Source organism: Schistocerca serialis, chromosome 2 (genome assembly GCF_023864345.2).
Source record: "Schistocerca serialis cubense isolate TAMUIC-IGC-003099 chromosome 2, iqSchSeri2.2, whole genome shotgun sequence".
NCBI lineage: Eukaryota > Metazoa > Arthropoda > Insecta > Orthoptera > Acrididae > Schistocerca > Schistocerca serialis.
Window position 1 is genome coordinate 148,168,477 of NC_064639.1, and position 13,974 is coordinate 148,182,450.

General features: G+C 44.6%; 1 protein-coding gene across 6 annotated transcripts in view; it reads left to right on the top strand.

Moving 5' to 3' along the window:
• The window catches only part of LOC126456864 (protein transport protein Sec31A), a 168,228-nt gene that overhangs the window by 44,118 nt on the left and 110,136 nt on the right, over positions 1 to 13,974 (top strand). For all 6 annotated transcript variants that reach the window (XM_050092683.1, XM_050092680.1, XM_050092684.1 and 3 more), the window contains exons 7-8: positions 4,013 to 4,115; positions 10,203 to 10,364. In XM_050092683.1, the coding sequence (XP_049948640.1) occupies positions 4,013 to 4,115; positions 10,203 to 10,364 (265 nt within the window). The remainder of the gene's footprint in view (positions 1 to 4,012; positions 4,116 to 10,202; positions 10,365 to 13,974) is intronic.

The following is a 13,974-nucleotide window of genomic DNA, read 5'->3' on the forward strand; positions in this document are numbered from 1 at the left end:
GTCCTTGTGGGAGCCGGAGTGCCTTCATTGCAGGTTAGGTGTGCACAACTGCTGGCCAGTTATGTAGCACACATTTGTAGTTCTCCTGCACATCTGAATCACTGTATCCTTTTCCCAACCACAGCAGTTCATCTCCCGCATCAGTGGCCCAGATCAGGGTTTCCAATTGCAGTTTGTGTCCAATCCTTTCTTTCTGAACTGCAGTCCTTGCGTTTACCACCTATACTTGAGGTCCATTCACGTACACCTCCATGGTGTACATTTAGGCTGCAGCTTTGCCTGAGCCTTTCACATGGCCCTAAGGACTCAGTTAACCCCGCAGCTCTCCGCTGCCACTTCCTCTCGATTCTTGACAAGTACCAAGGCCACAAAGTGGTTTACACTGATAGCTCGATGGCTGATGCTCACGTTGGCTTCGCGTATGTCCATGGAGGACATATTGAACAGCATTCCTTGCCCGATGGCTGCAGTGTTTTCACTGCCGAGCTGGTGGCTATATCTCGTGCTCTTGAGCACATCCGCTCATGCCCTGGGGAGTCATTTCTTCTGTGTACTGTCTCCTTGAGCAGCCTACAAGCTCTCGACCAATGCTACCCTCGTCATCCTTTGATAACAACCATCCAGGAGTCCATCTATGCCATGGAATGGTCCGATTGTTCAGTGGTGTTCGTCTGGAATCCATGTCACGTGGGAATCCCAGGCAATGAACTTGCCAACAGGCTGGCCAAACAGGCTACGCAGAAACCGCTTATGGAGATTGGCTTCTCGGCAACTGACTTGCATTCAGTACGACGCCTCGAGGTTTTGCGGCTTTGGGAGACAAAATGCCATAACCTCAGCATGCACAACTAACTGCGTGCCATTAAGGAGACTATGAATGTGTGGCAATCCTCCATGCGGGCCTCTCGCAGGGATTCTGTGGTTCTCTGCCGGCTCCCGCTTTGGGTACGCTTGGGTGACATACGGCTACCTCCTGCACCGTGATGACCCACCTCAGTGTCGGTGCGGCACCCGGCTGCCCTTCTTTGGCTGCCCTGCAATGGACTCTTCAGTTACTGGACTCGTTGCCATTAATTTTAGCTGACAATGCCTCATCGGCTAATTTAGTTTTACGTTTTGTACGCAACAGTGGGTTTTATCTTTCTATATAAGTTTTAGAGTGTGTCCTTTGTCCCTTTGTGTTCTCCACTCTAATGCTTTTAGGGTGGATGTTTTAATGTGTCCCATAGTGGCTGGCTTTTCCTTTTTATCTTCTTGGTCAGCCTGCCACAGTCATCTGCTCTCTTGTTTTTATACCTTCTACCTGTGTTTTGCTTCTCTCTATGGTTTTCTTTTCCTGTTTTTGTCCATAGTAGTGTTCGTTGTCCTTCTGTTGTACTTCTCATTCTTCCTTTCTCTTGTTATTGTGCTGTATGTCTCCTTTCTTTTCTTCTTTTCATTGTGTAATTATTTTAATGGGAACAAGGGACTGATGATCTTGCAGTTTGGTCCCTTCCCCCCATCTTTTAAACCAACCAACCAGTGCCGAGACTAGCATGGTATTCTGCTTATGTAGCTGCAATAGCAGCATCTGGAACCTTCTAGGGAGGGTCAAAGTGATCCATATGGGGAAGACGAATTGGGTAGCTTGTAACAACTTTGGTCTGCTGTGGGACAAGTGACATCTGGTGCCTTGGGCTGACAGCACATTTTAAACTGTCACTCATGTCTCCCTGCAAGTGTCAAGCACCCATCTACAGGTCTGAATGTGATCCTAACCCCTCTTTATGTCATCCTTCTTTTTTTTTTTTTTTTTGTTGAAAGTGTGAGGTGACACCCATAGCAAGTGAATATGCTTGTCCATAGTCCCTTTGCATTTTAATGACTCTTAAGGCATCAGACCAATGACCTTGCTGTCTGGTCTCCTTCCCCAAGCAACCCAATTCTGGGGCATCAAATTATTATTTTCAGGCCATCATTTGACCTTTGGTTTTGCATTGATTGATCTGCCCTCCCACCCCTCCTTATGTTTCTAAAATACTCTTGGCTTGAAAAAGTCTTTTTACCTTTATCTTTAAACCTTTTTCTTTTTTCTGTTTAAACTTTTTATAAAATTCATTTTTTACAGAATTGCAATTTTAATAGAAGAGCTCAACTTCTAGTTTCATGTCTTCAAAACATATGCTTTTTCTATGCTAGAGAAATTTTTATTCCTTATCTCATGTGTATATGAACATAAAATAAGGCGTTGGTAAAATAAATTGTTAAAATTCATTCTGTTATATAGGTTCATCTAATGGGCATTTTAAATAAATGTACAGTTACTATTACCATATTTCAGAGTTAGATTTGGTTAGCAAAGTAAAACTGAATACCTCAGAACAGTTTAGCTGAATAAGGAGAATCACTCTGGTTGAATGTGTGCTGGTGTCAAAACGAGGATTTATGGGTAAAAGTAATCTAGACAGAGATTGCTGATTTTGGACAACTGTATTTGTTGAGTTATTATTAATACTATCATTAACCAACTCGCTAGATGTAAATTAGAAGCTCTGTAAGATATGCGTTTGTGCATAGGCATCAGCTGTTTAACTGCCCCGTCCCTGTTGCATGCAATGGCAGTGGAACCCAAACACTAACATGATCCCCTACTCTGCTGCACATCCGGGGGGATGTCGGTTCAAATCACCATCTGACCATCCAGATTTAGGTTTTCTTTGATTTCCGTAAATCGCTTAAGGCAAATGCTGTGATGGTTCCTCTGACTGAACATGCACAATTTTCTTTCCTATCCTGAGCTTCTGTACTGTCTGTAATGACTTTGATGTCAACAGGACATTAAACACTAATCTTCCTTCCTCCCTCTCCTGTGACTTCAACTCAGGTAAGGGGCAAGTTATTTTGTGTGCACTAGTGAATTCTAATTTCTCCACTGTTTATCTGGATTACAATTGATAAATACATGACACTTTCAGCACTATTTGTTGTACAAGTGTCCATTTAATTAGAAATATACATTTATTAGTTTATACACAATAAAAACCATTCCTAGTGTATTTGGGTGTGGCATGGTGTTCACTTTGTAATGCCTCATAAACCTTAACTGTCATATTCACACGGATAGTTGTTATAAGTGGGACAGTCTAAGAATTATCAGCATAATGTAAAAATGGCAGGAATGTGGCAAATATCTTTGGAACGAATGACCATTACATAGTGCAGTATTAAACTACAGCAATTTACTTGTACTTTTTTATCATAGTGTCGAGGTTTATATAACGAACAGGAAAATTTGCTTTACGGGATGTGGTGAAGTCCCTTGCCTGTAACGTTTCAGCACAACAGGTACAGAACATGTGTCTCAACATCAGTTTTTAATCTCTCATTTTAGATGATTGTGAAGTGACTTGCTGAATTTAAGCAAGGTCTTACCTGCTGAAGGTTGTGTGTCCTCAGGGTATCCGGAAACCTGTATGACCAATGAGATTATAACAAAAATTCGGTCTTGATTTCTTTGCCTGGAGGGAACTTTTTGTACATCAGTCATGGATCAGTTACAGTGACAGTATTTTGTAAAAATCATAATATGTATAACATGGGATATTGAATTGATCCTGATTATGACCAGTACACTAAAATTTGAATTTAATCTTTATCTTTAATTATTTTCATCTCCATATCAGATGATTTTTCCTAATTTAAGCCAGAGGTGCAGTAAATATGACTTCGGTCTGGCAGAATGTAAATAATTTAGGAGTGCGGGTCACTGATTAGCAGAAGTGTTATCATTGACAGGCACACACCAAAGAGACAGAAAGTTGCTAGCTTTCGAGCAAGTCTCCCGATCGTTTCAATTTCATTTTAGTCGTAAGTCATAACTGTTTATTTTTTATGCCTTTTTGAAAGTGCTTCTGAGTTTCCAGAAACCACTTATGCTTAGCTTTCTGAATCATATTGCAATGTTTCTAAGAAGCTGAGGGCTTCCAGTATGCGTAGATGTTAGTAACTATAAGCATGTAATTTTCTTTTTCAGAGGAGTGTTGTCAATTGCGTGGTGTGCTCAGGACCCTGATCTGCTTGTTAGCTGCGGCAAAGACAATCGCATATTGTGCTGGAATCCAAACAGCACCCTTCCAGTAGGTATTACATTTGAGCTGCTGCTTTTTTGTGTATATTAGCTGCTTGTACAAAGAAATTTGTTAAATTTTCAGAAAACAGAATAACAGAATTTCTAGAATTATGATATATGTAGGAAGTCTCATTGTTTTGTAAATAATTTTCACTTAAAATGTTTGCAAATATGTTATTTCTCTTCTCATTCATCGTTGTCATTGACACTAGTTTGCATGTATGTAGCGTGCTGTCTACTTAAACTTTCCTTGAATCTCCATCAGCATGCAGTTGTCCATGTGATTTCTGTTCTTATACTGATCAATCATCTATAGTAGGCACCTCAAACATTTTAGCCTAAGGGTCACACTGGCTCTTCCACTAAGTCTCAAGGGCCAAGCTACAGTCTAAATTTTCTGGAACCTTTTAGTGAGGTCAATGTGACCTACATGACATTCTAGGGATATTTTACACCCATCTTCAAAACTCTTCCAGTTCAGTTCCTTAAGAGTCCCTGTGACTCACTCTCATGGATGAAAGAAACCTGTGACGATTGGTGCTGCCCTTTCCTGTGTACTGTCAATATCCCCCATTAGTCCTACTTGGTATGATCTGTAAGCAATCTCATTTGTAAACTGATTGCACTTGGCCTGTATTATACCAGTAAACCAAAGTCTACCACCTGCTTTACCCACAATTCAACCTATGTGATCATTCCATTTCACATACCTACAAATACCAAGGTATTTGTATGAGTGGGCTGATTCCAATGATGACTCATTGATATTACTTCATTATAGGTAGCTGCATCATCTACAAAAGTCTGAGGTTACTATTTCCAACGAGGTCATTAAAACACAACATGAACACCAAGGGTCCCAGCACACTTCCCCGAAGTTATTTCTACAACTGACAATGACTGTCCATCCAAGATTACATGCTGCATCCTCTCTACCAAAAAGTCCTTGATCCAGTCACAAATTTCACTTAATACCACATACAATCATGCTTTTGACAAAAAGTGTAGGTATGTTACTGAGTCAAATGCCCTTTTTAAACAAAGAAAAACTACTTCTACCTGACTGCTTGATCCAAAGCTTGCAGTGTGTCGTGAGGAAAGTGGGAATTGGGGTTCACATGATTGATGTTCTCAAAATCCATGCTGGTTGGCATTGAGGAGATCATTCTGTTAAAGATATCTCATCATGTTTGACTTATTGTTTAGCTAGTTTACTCAAAATATATACCTTTCTGCTTGTTTTAGTTGTCATTCGTACTTTGGTAATCATTGTTGCCACAACCACGTAATGGTCCCTGATATCAATTTAGATGTGGACAGCCTCAGAGAGGTCAGGTGTGTATGTTTCCATTAGGTTCAGTATATTTCCATGTTGGGTTCATAACTATCTGTTGGCGATTGTTTCAAGAGAAAGGCATATAGTAATGTTTCACAAGATGTCTTATCGCCCCCCCCCCCCCCCCCCCCCCCCCACCACCACCACCACCACTAACAAAACGGTAATTTTCCCGGTTAATATTTGGATGATTAAAGTCTCCACCAATAATTACATTATGATTGGGGAATTTACATCCAAGTCAGGAGATGAGTCTGGTGGACGATAGGAGGATCCAGTTATCATTTCACCCCACCCCTGATACCGAGTCTTGCACAAACAGTCTCACATACAGCTTAAATTTCTACCTCAGTGTGTTTTAATTTCTTGTCTACTGCAACAAATACACCATCTCCATTTCCCATTAGCTTATCCTTTCAATACACATGTAAATTTCCCCTAAAAATCTCACGTCAGGGGCTGGAAAAAAAAGTTTTTTGTCCATAATTCCACTCCTATGTGATATATCAAGGTTAATTAGCATTGAAATTATCCAGTCATGTGGCTGCACATGCAAATTCAAGCAGCTTGCCAGATAAATTAATGTCAGTTGTTCTCGTAGTGTAGACGATACTGCATGAGACTGCTCAGCCTTTGGCTCGGGTTTGGTTCTTACTGCTGTCCCATGTCCAAATTTTGTATTGCTATCTTGTTTAGTTTTAGGAAACCAAATGAAGAACTCATTTTGCGACACCATCTCTGGTGGGCCACTTGAATTTGTGCATTCAATGAATTGGTTGGCTAACTTCAATTAATTAATTAATTAATTAAAGTCAGTCATAAATGGTGCAAATTATTGAAATTTTTTTGTCAGTAAACCTACCCTTCAACACCCATAAAAGTTTTTCAAAGTGTATCTGGTGTGTGTGTGTGTGTGTGTGTGTGTGTGTGTGTGTGTGTGTGTGTAACTGCAAACAACACCCTTCATAAGTATCAGCACTGTGTGGATTAGAATCGGCTAGCTGCCATGGGAGCAGGGTTATGGGAAAAATGATTCTTTTTCAGCCCCTGATATGTAGCTGCCTTCCACAACAGGAATGTTGTATAAGAGCAGTATCAGCCTGACATAACAATCTGCTTTGCAAGGCAACCTGTGAATAAGGGGAGCAAGAAATGGTTTCTCCAGCCCACAGTGTGTAGGCCGCCCTGCACGGTAGGTGTGTTGTGGGGGCAGTATCAGTGTGTTTTACTGACCTGTTTTGCAGGGACTGTATGTGTGGATGGACATAGTTGGGGAGGGTTGAGATGGATGGAGGAGGAGGAGGAGGAGGAGGTGGATATGGAGAGGGGTAGCAGGAAGTTACAGACAGAGAGGGGGAAAGAAGGGAGGGTAAAGAGAAGGGGAAAGAGTGGAGGGTAAAGAGAGGGATGGAGGTGTAGGTTAGAGAGAGTGATGGAGGAGATAACGGGCAGCAAGAGGGGGGAGGAGAAGTAGATAGAGTGGGGAGAAGGGGATGGACAGAGAGGGGGGATAGGAGGAGATGGCAGATAGAGGGGTGAGGGGGAGATGCAGGGGCAGGTGAATATTGTTTGGAAGAGGAAGAGGAAGAGGGGCCAGAGGAGATGGATAGATAGAGGCAGGAAGGCGAGAAAGAGAGAAAGATGGAGAAGAAAGCGGTGAACACAAAGAGGGGGAGGAGGAGATGTGTACAATATGTGTGTTAAATGTGTATGGGGGAAAAGCTTTGGAGAAAAGGTTAGTATACCACAGAGTGACCCATGAAGTGGTTTACACTGTTTGAACTTTAATAACTCGAACAAAAGTTACAAAATTTTAAGTCGCATAGATGGTCATGGTATTACTGATGATGTTTTACTGTTAAATATGTTCAAAATTTCCTCCATCGGCAGCAACGCAGCTCTGTAACACTGCAGTACAGATCAACACACATGTATTACACATGGTGCTGGGATGAATTCACAGCCAGTCGCAATCACCTCTTATTTCATCCAGCATACATTACTTTGTCTCTTACATGTTGTCCTTCAGAATTCCCCCCAGAGAGAAGTCTAACAGCATTAGATCGGGAAATCTTGGTGGAGACTCAACACTTCCTCCTTGGCCAATCCAACTCTCAATAAATATGTCATCCAATTATTGCCTCAGCTTGGCACAGTTGGTGAACATCAAGTACAATTTGTTGCTGCTACATGGTAAGGTACTTTACACCTGTCACTATTTCTTCAAAAAAGAATGGCCTTGAAAGTTCTCTGAGAGACACACCACACCACACCACACCACACCACACCACACCACACCACACTGACAACCCAGTTTGGTTAACGTAGGGATTCTCTCTTGCCCAACACAGACAGTTATTGCAATTGATGGTTCAATTCAGTTTAAATGTCACCTCATCAGACCAAATAATGACATCAGTCAGGTATTCATTAAGACCAATCTATTCAGAAAACTCGACATGCCTATTCGCATTGTTCTCATTCATTGCATGAAACAACTTAGGAAAATAGGGTTAGCACTTTGCTTGCTTGAAAGGGTGGTCAACATTTGATTTACTTACACCCGATTCATGAGCAGCTTTCTGTATGGACTACTTTTGAGATTTTGTGAAAGTGTGTACTGCTGCACCTGCCACTGTTTTGTCCAATACTTATTTTTTTTGCCACACTGTTGCTTCTTCAGATCGTGTATACTTCCTTCACTCTCAAATTTGTTGCATAATTTCGTTATTGTTACACGTGACAATGCCATTGTCTCTGCACTTCTTTCATGTTTATACATTTCCAGTAACACTTTAAAATCCACTTTCTTTGCTCCAAGAACAAATTTCCAGCCATGTTGTTGTTTATGTGTAGTTACTGGCAACTGAAAAGAAAAGTAAATGAATGGCTACTGACACTAGTCATGGGAGCCCCATTTAATCAAAATAAAGGTGATAAATGATTTTTCAGCCACTACCATGGATGCTGCCCTGCACGACAGGTGTTTTATGTGCGAATAGTATCAGCCTGCCGTATTGACCTGATTTGCAGGGGAAAATATATTTTTCAAGCCCCTGATGTGTAGGCTGCCATGTGCAACAGGTGTGTTGGTGTATATTTGGCCTACCATATCAATGTTTTTCAGGGGTTTCGCATTACGGTTGGGTATGGCTGAGAAGAGAGGGAGTGGGAGGAGATGGATTGCGGGAGAGTGGAATTATGTAACAGAGAAAGGGGAAGGAGGAGATACACAGAGATAGGGACAAGGAGGGTGCGGTCAGAGATAGGAGGAGGAGGAGAAGATGTACAGAGAGAGGAGGGAGGAAGAGATTGTCAGAGAGGGGGGCAGAGGCACACTGTGTGAGCAATATTAGTGTGTCGTGCAATAGGTGCCCATATGGATTGGTCTGGTTCAGGAGATGGAGGGCATGAGAGAAAATGTATAGTGTGAGATGGTGGAGGATGAGGTGGACAAGGGGAGTGTAAAGGAGGGTGGGATGGACAGAGAGGGGGCCAGAGGAAATAGACAGAGAGAGAGAGGGATGAGAAGGACAGAGAGAGAGGGGAGGGTGAGGGGGTTGCAGATGAGATGTGAGTAGGAAGTGGAGAGGAGGTTGATGGTCAGAAAGAGAGAGAGAGAGAGAGAGAGAGAGAGAGAGAGAGAGAGAGAGAGAGAGAGGGAGAGAGGGGGGGGGGAGGAAGATTGATCAGAGAGTGTGGGCTGAAGTGATGGACAAAGAGAGGAGGCAAGAAGAGATGGACGAAGAGAGGTGATGGAGTAGTAAATGGACAGAGAAGAGAGGGAAGAAGAAGATTCTCAGAGAGGGGGAGGAGGAGATAAACAGAGAGTAGAGGGAATAGGAGTGAGAGGTGTAGGAGGCAGTTGGGAGATGGAGAGGGGTAGTGAGCAGATGGAAAAGGAAGAGGTGGGAAGAAGAGATGGAGATAGAGAAGGGGGAGGAAGAGATGTGTACAATATATGAGCTGTTCGCATTCACAACTGATGCTGCAAGTAAAAGGCTAGTAGCCCATGAATATTGTCCTCTGGTAGGTAACTCATTGAAATGGTGACTCCTAGCATGTTTTGGCACAGTCGTCAGCCTGCATTACTTATGGACTATTGATAGTGAGTAAGACAGTCGAAACCAGTATAAGCACTAAACAATTTTGCGAGTGTCGACTGAAATAAACTTAATTTTATTGAAAATTTCTCTGTGGTTATATCAGTAATTATTCTTTTGAGTTTTACATATGACAAGTAAGTTTCCTTAGTATCTGTGCTATACAGCATATTGATACTGCAACATAACAAAATTAACATCAGACTAAGTATTGTGAACTGCTACATCCAGATTTTTAGATCATCATTGCTCATTTCTCTGCTGTTTGTGGATAGGCTAAATGGCATTTTCAGACATTATGATATTCTGTCTTTCACCTTCATATTTATCTTGCTGTTTCCTGATAATATCTATGTATCTTCCATTTGTGCATCATGAACCCAGCAAAGAATTTCTGTAGTCCACCTTGTGTAATTTCATGTAGCTGGTTTCTCAACTAAACTCCATGTCCACTTGTCAGCAATCATTATGCAGTTTTGGAATTGATTGGGATTTATGTATGAATTTTTCCATTTTTATACAGCTCCTAATATGTCCATTCTATTTATTCTTAATGAGATACTAAATGTATTATTATCAGTAGTAATAGGAGTGATGTGTCTTTGCTGATATACAGCAAATCTGCTTCAAAATCTGTGTTTACTTGGTTTTTCAGAGTGGTGAGGTAGTGTGTGACATAGCAACAACAAACCAGTGGCACTTTGATGTTTCATGGTGTCCGAGGAATCCGGCACTAATTGCAAGCTCTAGTTTTGATGGACATGTAAGTGTGTACTCACTCACTGGAGGTACACAGCAAGCGCAAACCAGCACCAAGGTTAGTAAATGTTACTCATGTAGAGGCAAATTTGAACCTACCTTATTCAAAGGGAATGAATGCATCTGACACACAGTTAAACCCCCCCTGCGGGTCCGGGGATTAGAATAGGCCCGAGGTATTCCTGCTTGTCGTAAGAGGCGACTAAAAGGAGTCCCACCCCCTCAAGGGGGTCGTTAGCGCCTGCGTCCGGAGACGGACGGTTCCACGACCTCTATTTGCGGTCATTTTGCTTTTTCACTTCTCGTTTCTTCCTTCCTTTGGTTGGTTCCTTTCTTTGCTCTTCTCCACCTCACTGTCTTCCTTACTCTTTCCCTTGTCTTCTTCTCCTTGCCTTCTCATTGCCTTCTTCTCCTTGCCTTCTCATTGCCTTCTTCTCCTTGCCTTCTTCTCCCTGCCTTCTCTGGTCTCCGCCTTGGCGTTTGAGACAGTCTGTCCTCTCTCTCTCTCCCTCTCTCTCTTCTTTTTCCTCTTCTTCCTTCCTCCCTGTGCGTGCCTGAAGACCGACCCACGCGTTCGCACGCGTAGCCGGTGGCGGGGTAACGCGTAATTCCCCGCCCTGGGTAGACATGTGAGGCACGCACATACCCCCTGGTAAAGGCCAGACCCAGGGAGGGGTGATTGCCTGAGCTGATACCTTCTGACCATGCCGATTGGTCCCTCCGTCTGTTTCTCGGGAGGTGTGACCTGAGGTGTAAACATTCACCTAAGGCGGGAGTGCCCTCTGAGAGGGTCCCCACAAGGAAGGAGCGCGCCATCGGAGACGCTGGCAATCATGGGGGATTCCTCCGCAATGGATTTCACTCCATCTCTCTCGACTTCTGCCCAAAAACGGAAACATGACCACCCACCAGTGACAAAAGTACTACAGCCTGCCCCACAGTTCCTCGTCGTTTCTCGATCTGAGGACGGAAAGGATTTTTCCTCTGTCAACCCTTTCGTTATCCAGAAGGGCGTAGATGCCATGAAAAAGGTCAACAATGACCTTGTACCGACCCGGACACTTTTCTTGACCTTCGATAGTGTTAAGCTGCCATCGCGCATCATGGCGGGCTACGAGGTTATTTCTGTTCGCCCCTATGTCTCGACACCTACGCGCTGCTACCAGTGTCAGCGTTTCAATCACACTCGACAGTCTTGTTCCAATGCGGCTAAATGTGCCTTCGACCGGTACTTCCACCAAACGTCCTTCCAAGAAGGCTCATAGGAAGCACAGTTCTCCTTCTCCGCCACGGCGCATTTCTTCTCCTGCGCCACCCAGCGGTTGCCGCCCCAGGCCGTCATCCGTTTCGCCTGGCCGCACCGCTGGTAGCCGAACATCTGGCCGTTCACCGGCGGAGGAAGCTCCCCCTCCCGGCCATCTTCCCAAGATGGCCGATGAACCTATAGACCCAATGGACGATGACTGTCCGCCTACTGATAGCGGCGGCAGTGCTCGCTTGAAGCCAGGCCCTCAGTGGCCTTCGAGGTGACCCCTTCTTTCATCTTCCTTTTCTTCTTACGATGGCACTTATTCAGTGGAATATTCACAGCATTCGCTCCAACCGAGAGGACTTGAAGTTGCTGCTCTGCTTGCACCGTCCGCTCGTCGTAGCCCTCCAGGAAACGAAGCTATGCCCATGCAATCAAATTGCCTTGGCACACTACACCTCTGTGCGTTTTGACCTACCCCCTGTGGTAGGTATCCCGGCTCATGGAGGGGTTATGTTGCTGGTCCGGGATGATATTTACTACGATCCCATCACGTTGCACACCGGCCTGCAGGCAGTTGCCATCCGCATTACTCTCCCCACTTTTACATTTTCCATTTGTACCGTTTACACTCCATCGTCATCTGCCGTTACCAGGGCAGACATGATGCAACTTATTGCTCAGCTACCTGCACCATTATTGTTAACTGGCGACTTCAATGCCCACCATCCCCTTTGGGGCTCTCCAGCATCCTGCCCGAGGGGCTCCCTGTTAGCAGACCTTTTCAACCAGCTCAATCTTGTCTGCCTCAATACTGGCGCCCCTACTTTTCTTTCGGACACATCTCACACCTATTCCCATTTAGACCTCTCTATATGTACTCCCCAACTTGCACGCCGGTTTGAGTGGTATGCACTTCCTGATACATATTCGAGCGACCACTTCCCGTGTGTTATCCATCTCCTGCAGCATATCCCCTCTCTGTGCTCATCTAGTTGGACCATCTCCAAAGCAGACTGGGGGCTCTTCTCTTCCAGGGCGACCTTTCAGGATCAAACCTTCACAAGCTGCGATCGTCAGGTCGCACGCCTCACGGAAGTCATTCTCGCTGCTGCTGAATATTCGATCTCTCACCCTACTTCTTCTCCACGTCGTGTACCGGTCCCCTGGTGGACCGCAGCATGTAGAGATGCTTTACGTGCTCGTCGACGTGCTTTACGCACCTTTAAACGCCACCCTACAGTGGCGAATTGTATCAATTATAAACGATTACGTGCACAGTGTCGTCGTATTATTAAAGAAAGCGAGAAAGCCAGCTGGGCTGCTTTCACAAGCACCTTCAACAGTTTTACTCCTTCTTCTGTTGTCTGGGGTAGCCTGCGCCGGCTATCTGGCACTAAGGTCCACCCACCAGTTTCTGGCTTGACGGTCGCGAATGACGTCCTTGTGGCCCCTGAGGATGTCTCCAATGCCTTCGGCCGCTTTTTCGCCGAGGTTTCGAGCTCCGCTCATTACCACCCTGCCTTCCTCCCCCGCAAACAGGCACGCTCCTCGAATCGTGAAAGTTATAATGCCCCATTCACCATGCGGGAACTCGAAAACGCACTTGGCCGATCACGGTCCTCCGCTCCAGGGCCTGATTCTATTCATATTCAGATGCTGAAGAACCTTTCTCCTGCGGTTAAAGGTTTTCTTCTTCGTACTTACAATTGAGGGACATGTTCCCACATGCTGGCGCGAGTCTATTGTTGTCCCGATTCCTAAGCCGGGGAAGGACAAGCACTTGCCTTCCAGTTATCGACCCATCTCGCTTACCAGCTGTGTCTGTAAAGTGATGGAGCGAATGGTTAACTCTCGATTGGTTTGGCTACTCGAGTCTCGACGCCTACTTACCAATGTACAATGTGGATTTCGTAGGCGCCGCTCTGCTGTTGACCGTCTGGTTACCTTGTCGACCTTCATTATGAATAACTTCTTGCGGAAGCGCCCGACCGCGGCTGTGTTCTTTGATTTGGAGAAGGCTTACGACACCTGTTGGAGGGCGGGCATTCTCCGCACCATGCATACATGGGGCCTTCGCGGTCGCCTCCCTCTTTTTATTCGTTCCTTTTTAATGGATCGACAGTTCAGGGTACGTGTGGGTTCTGTCCTGTCAGACACCTTTCGCCAGGAGAATGGGGTGCCACAGGGCTCAGTTTTGAGCGTCGCTCTCTTCGCCATCGCGATCAATCCAATAATGGATTGTCTCCCAGCTGATGTATCAGGCTCCCTTTTCGTGGACGATTTTACCATCTATTGCAGCGTGCAGTGTACACGTGTCCTGGAGCGCTGTCTTCAGCGTTCTCTTGACCGTCTTTACTCCTGGAGTGTCGCCAATGGCTTCCGTTTTTCTGCCGAGAAGACGGTCTGTATTAACTTC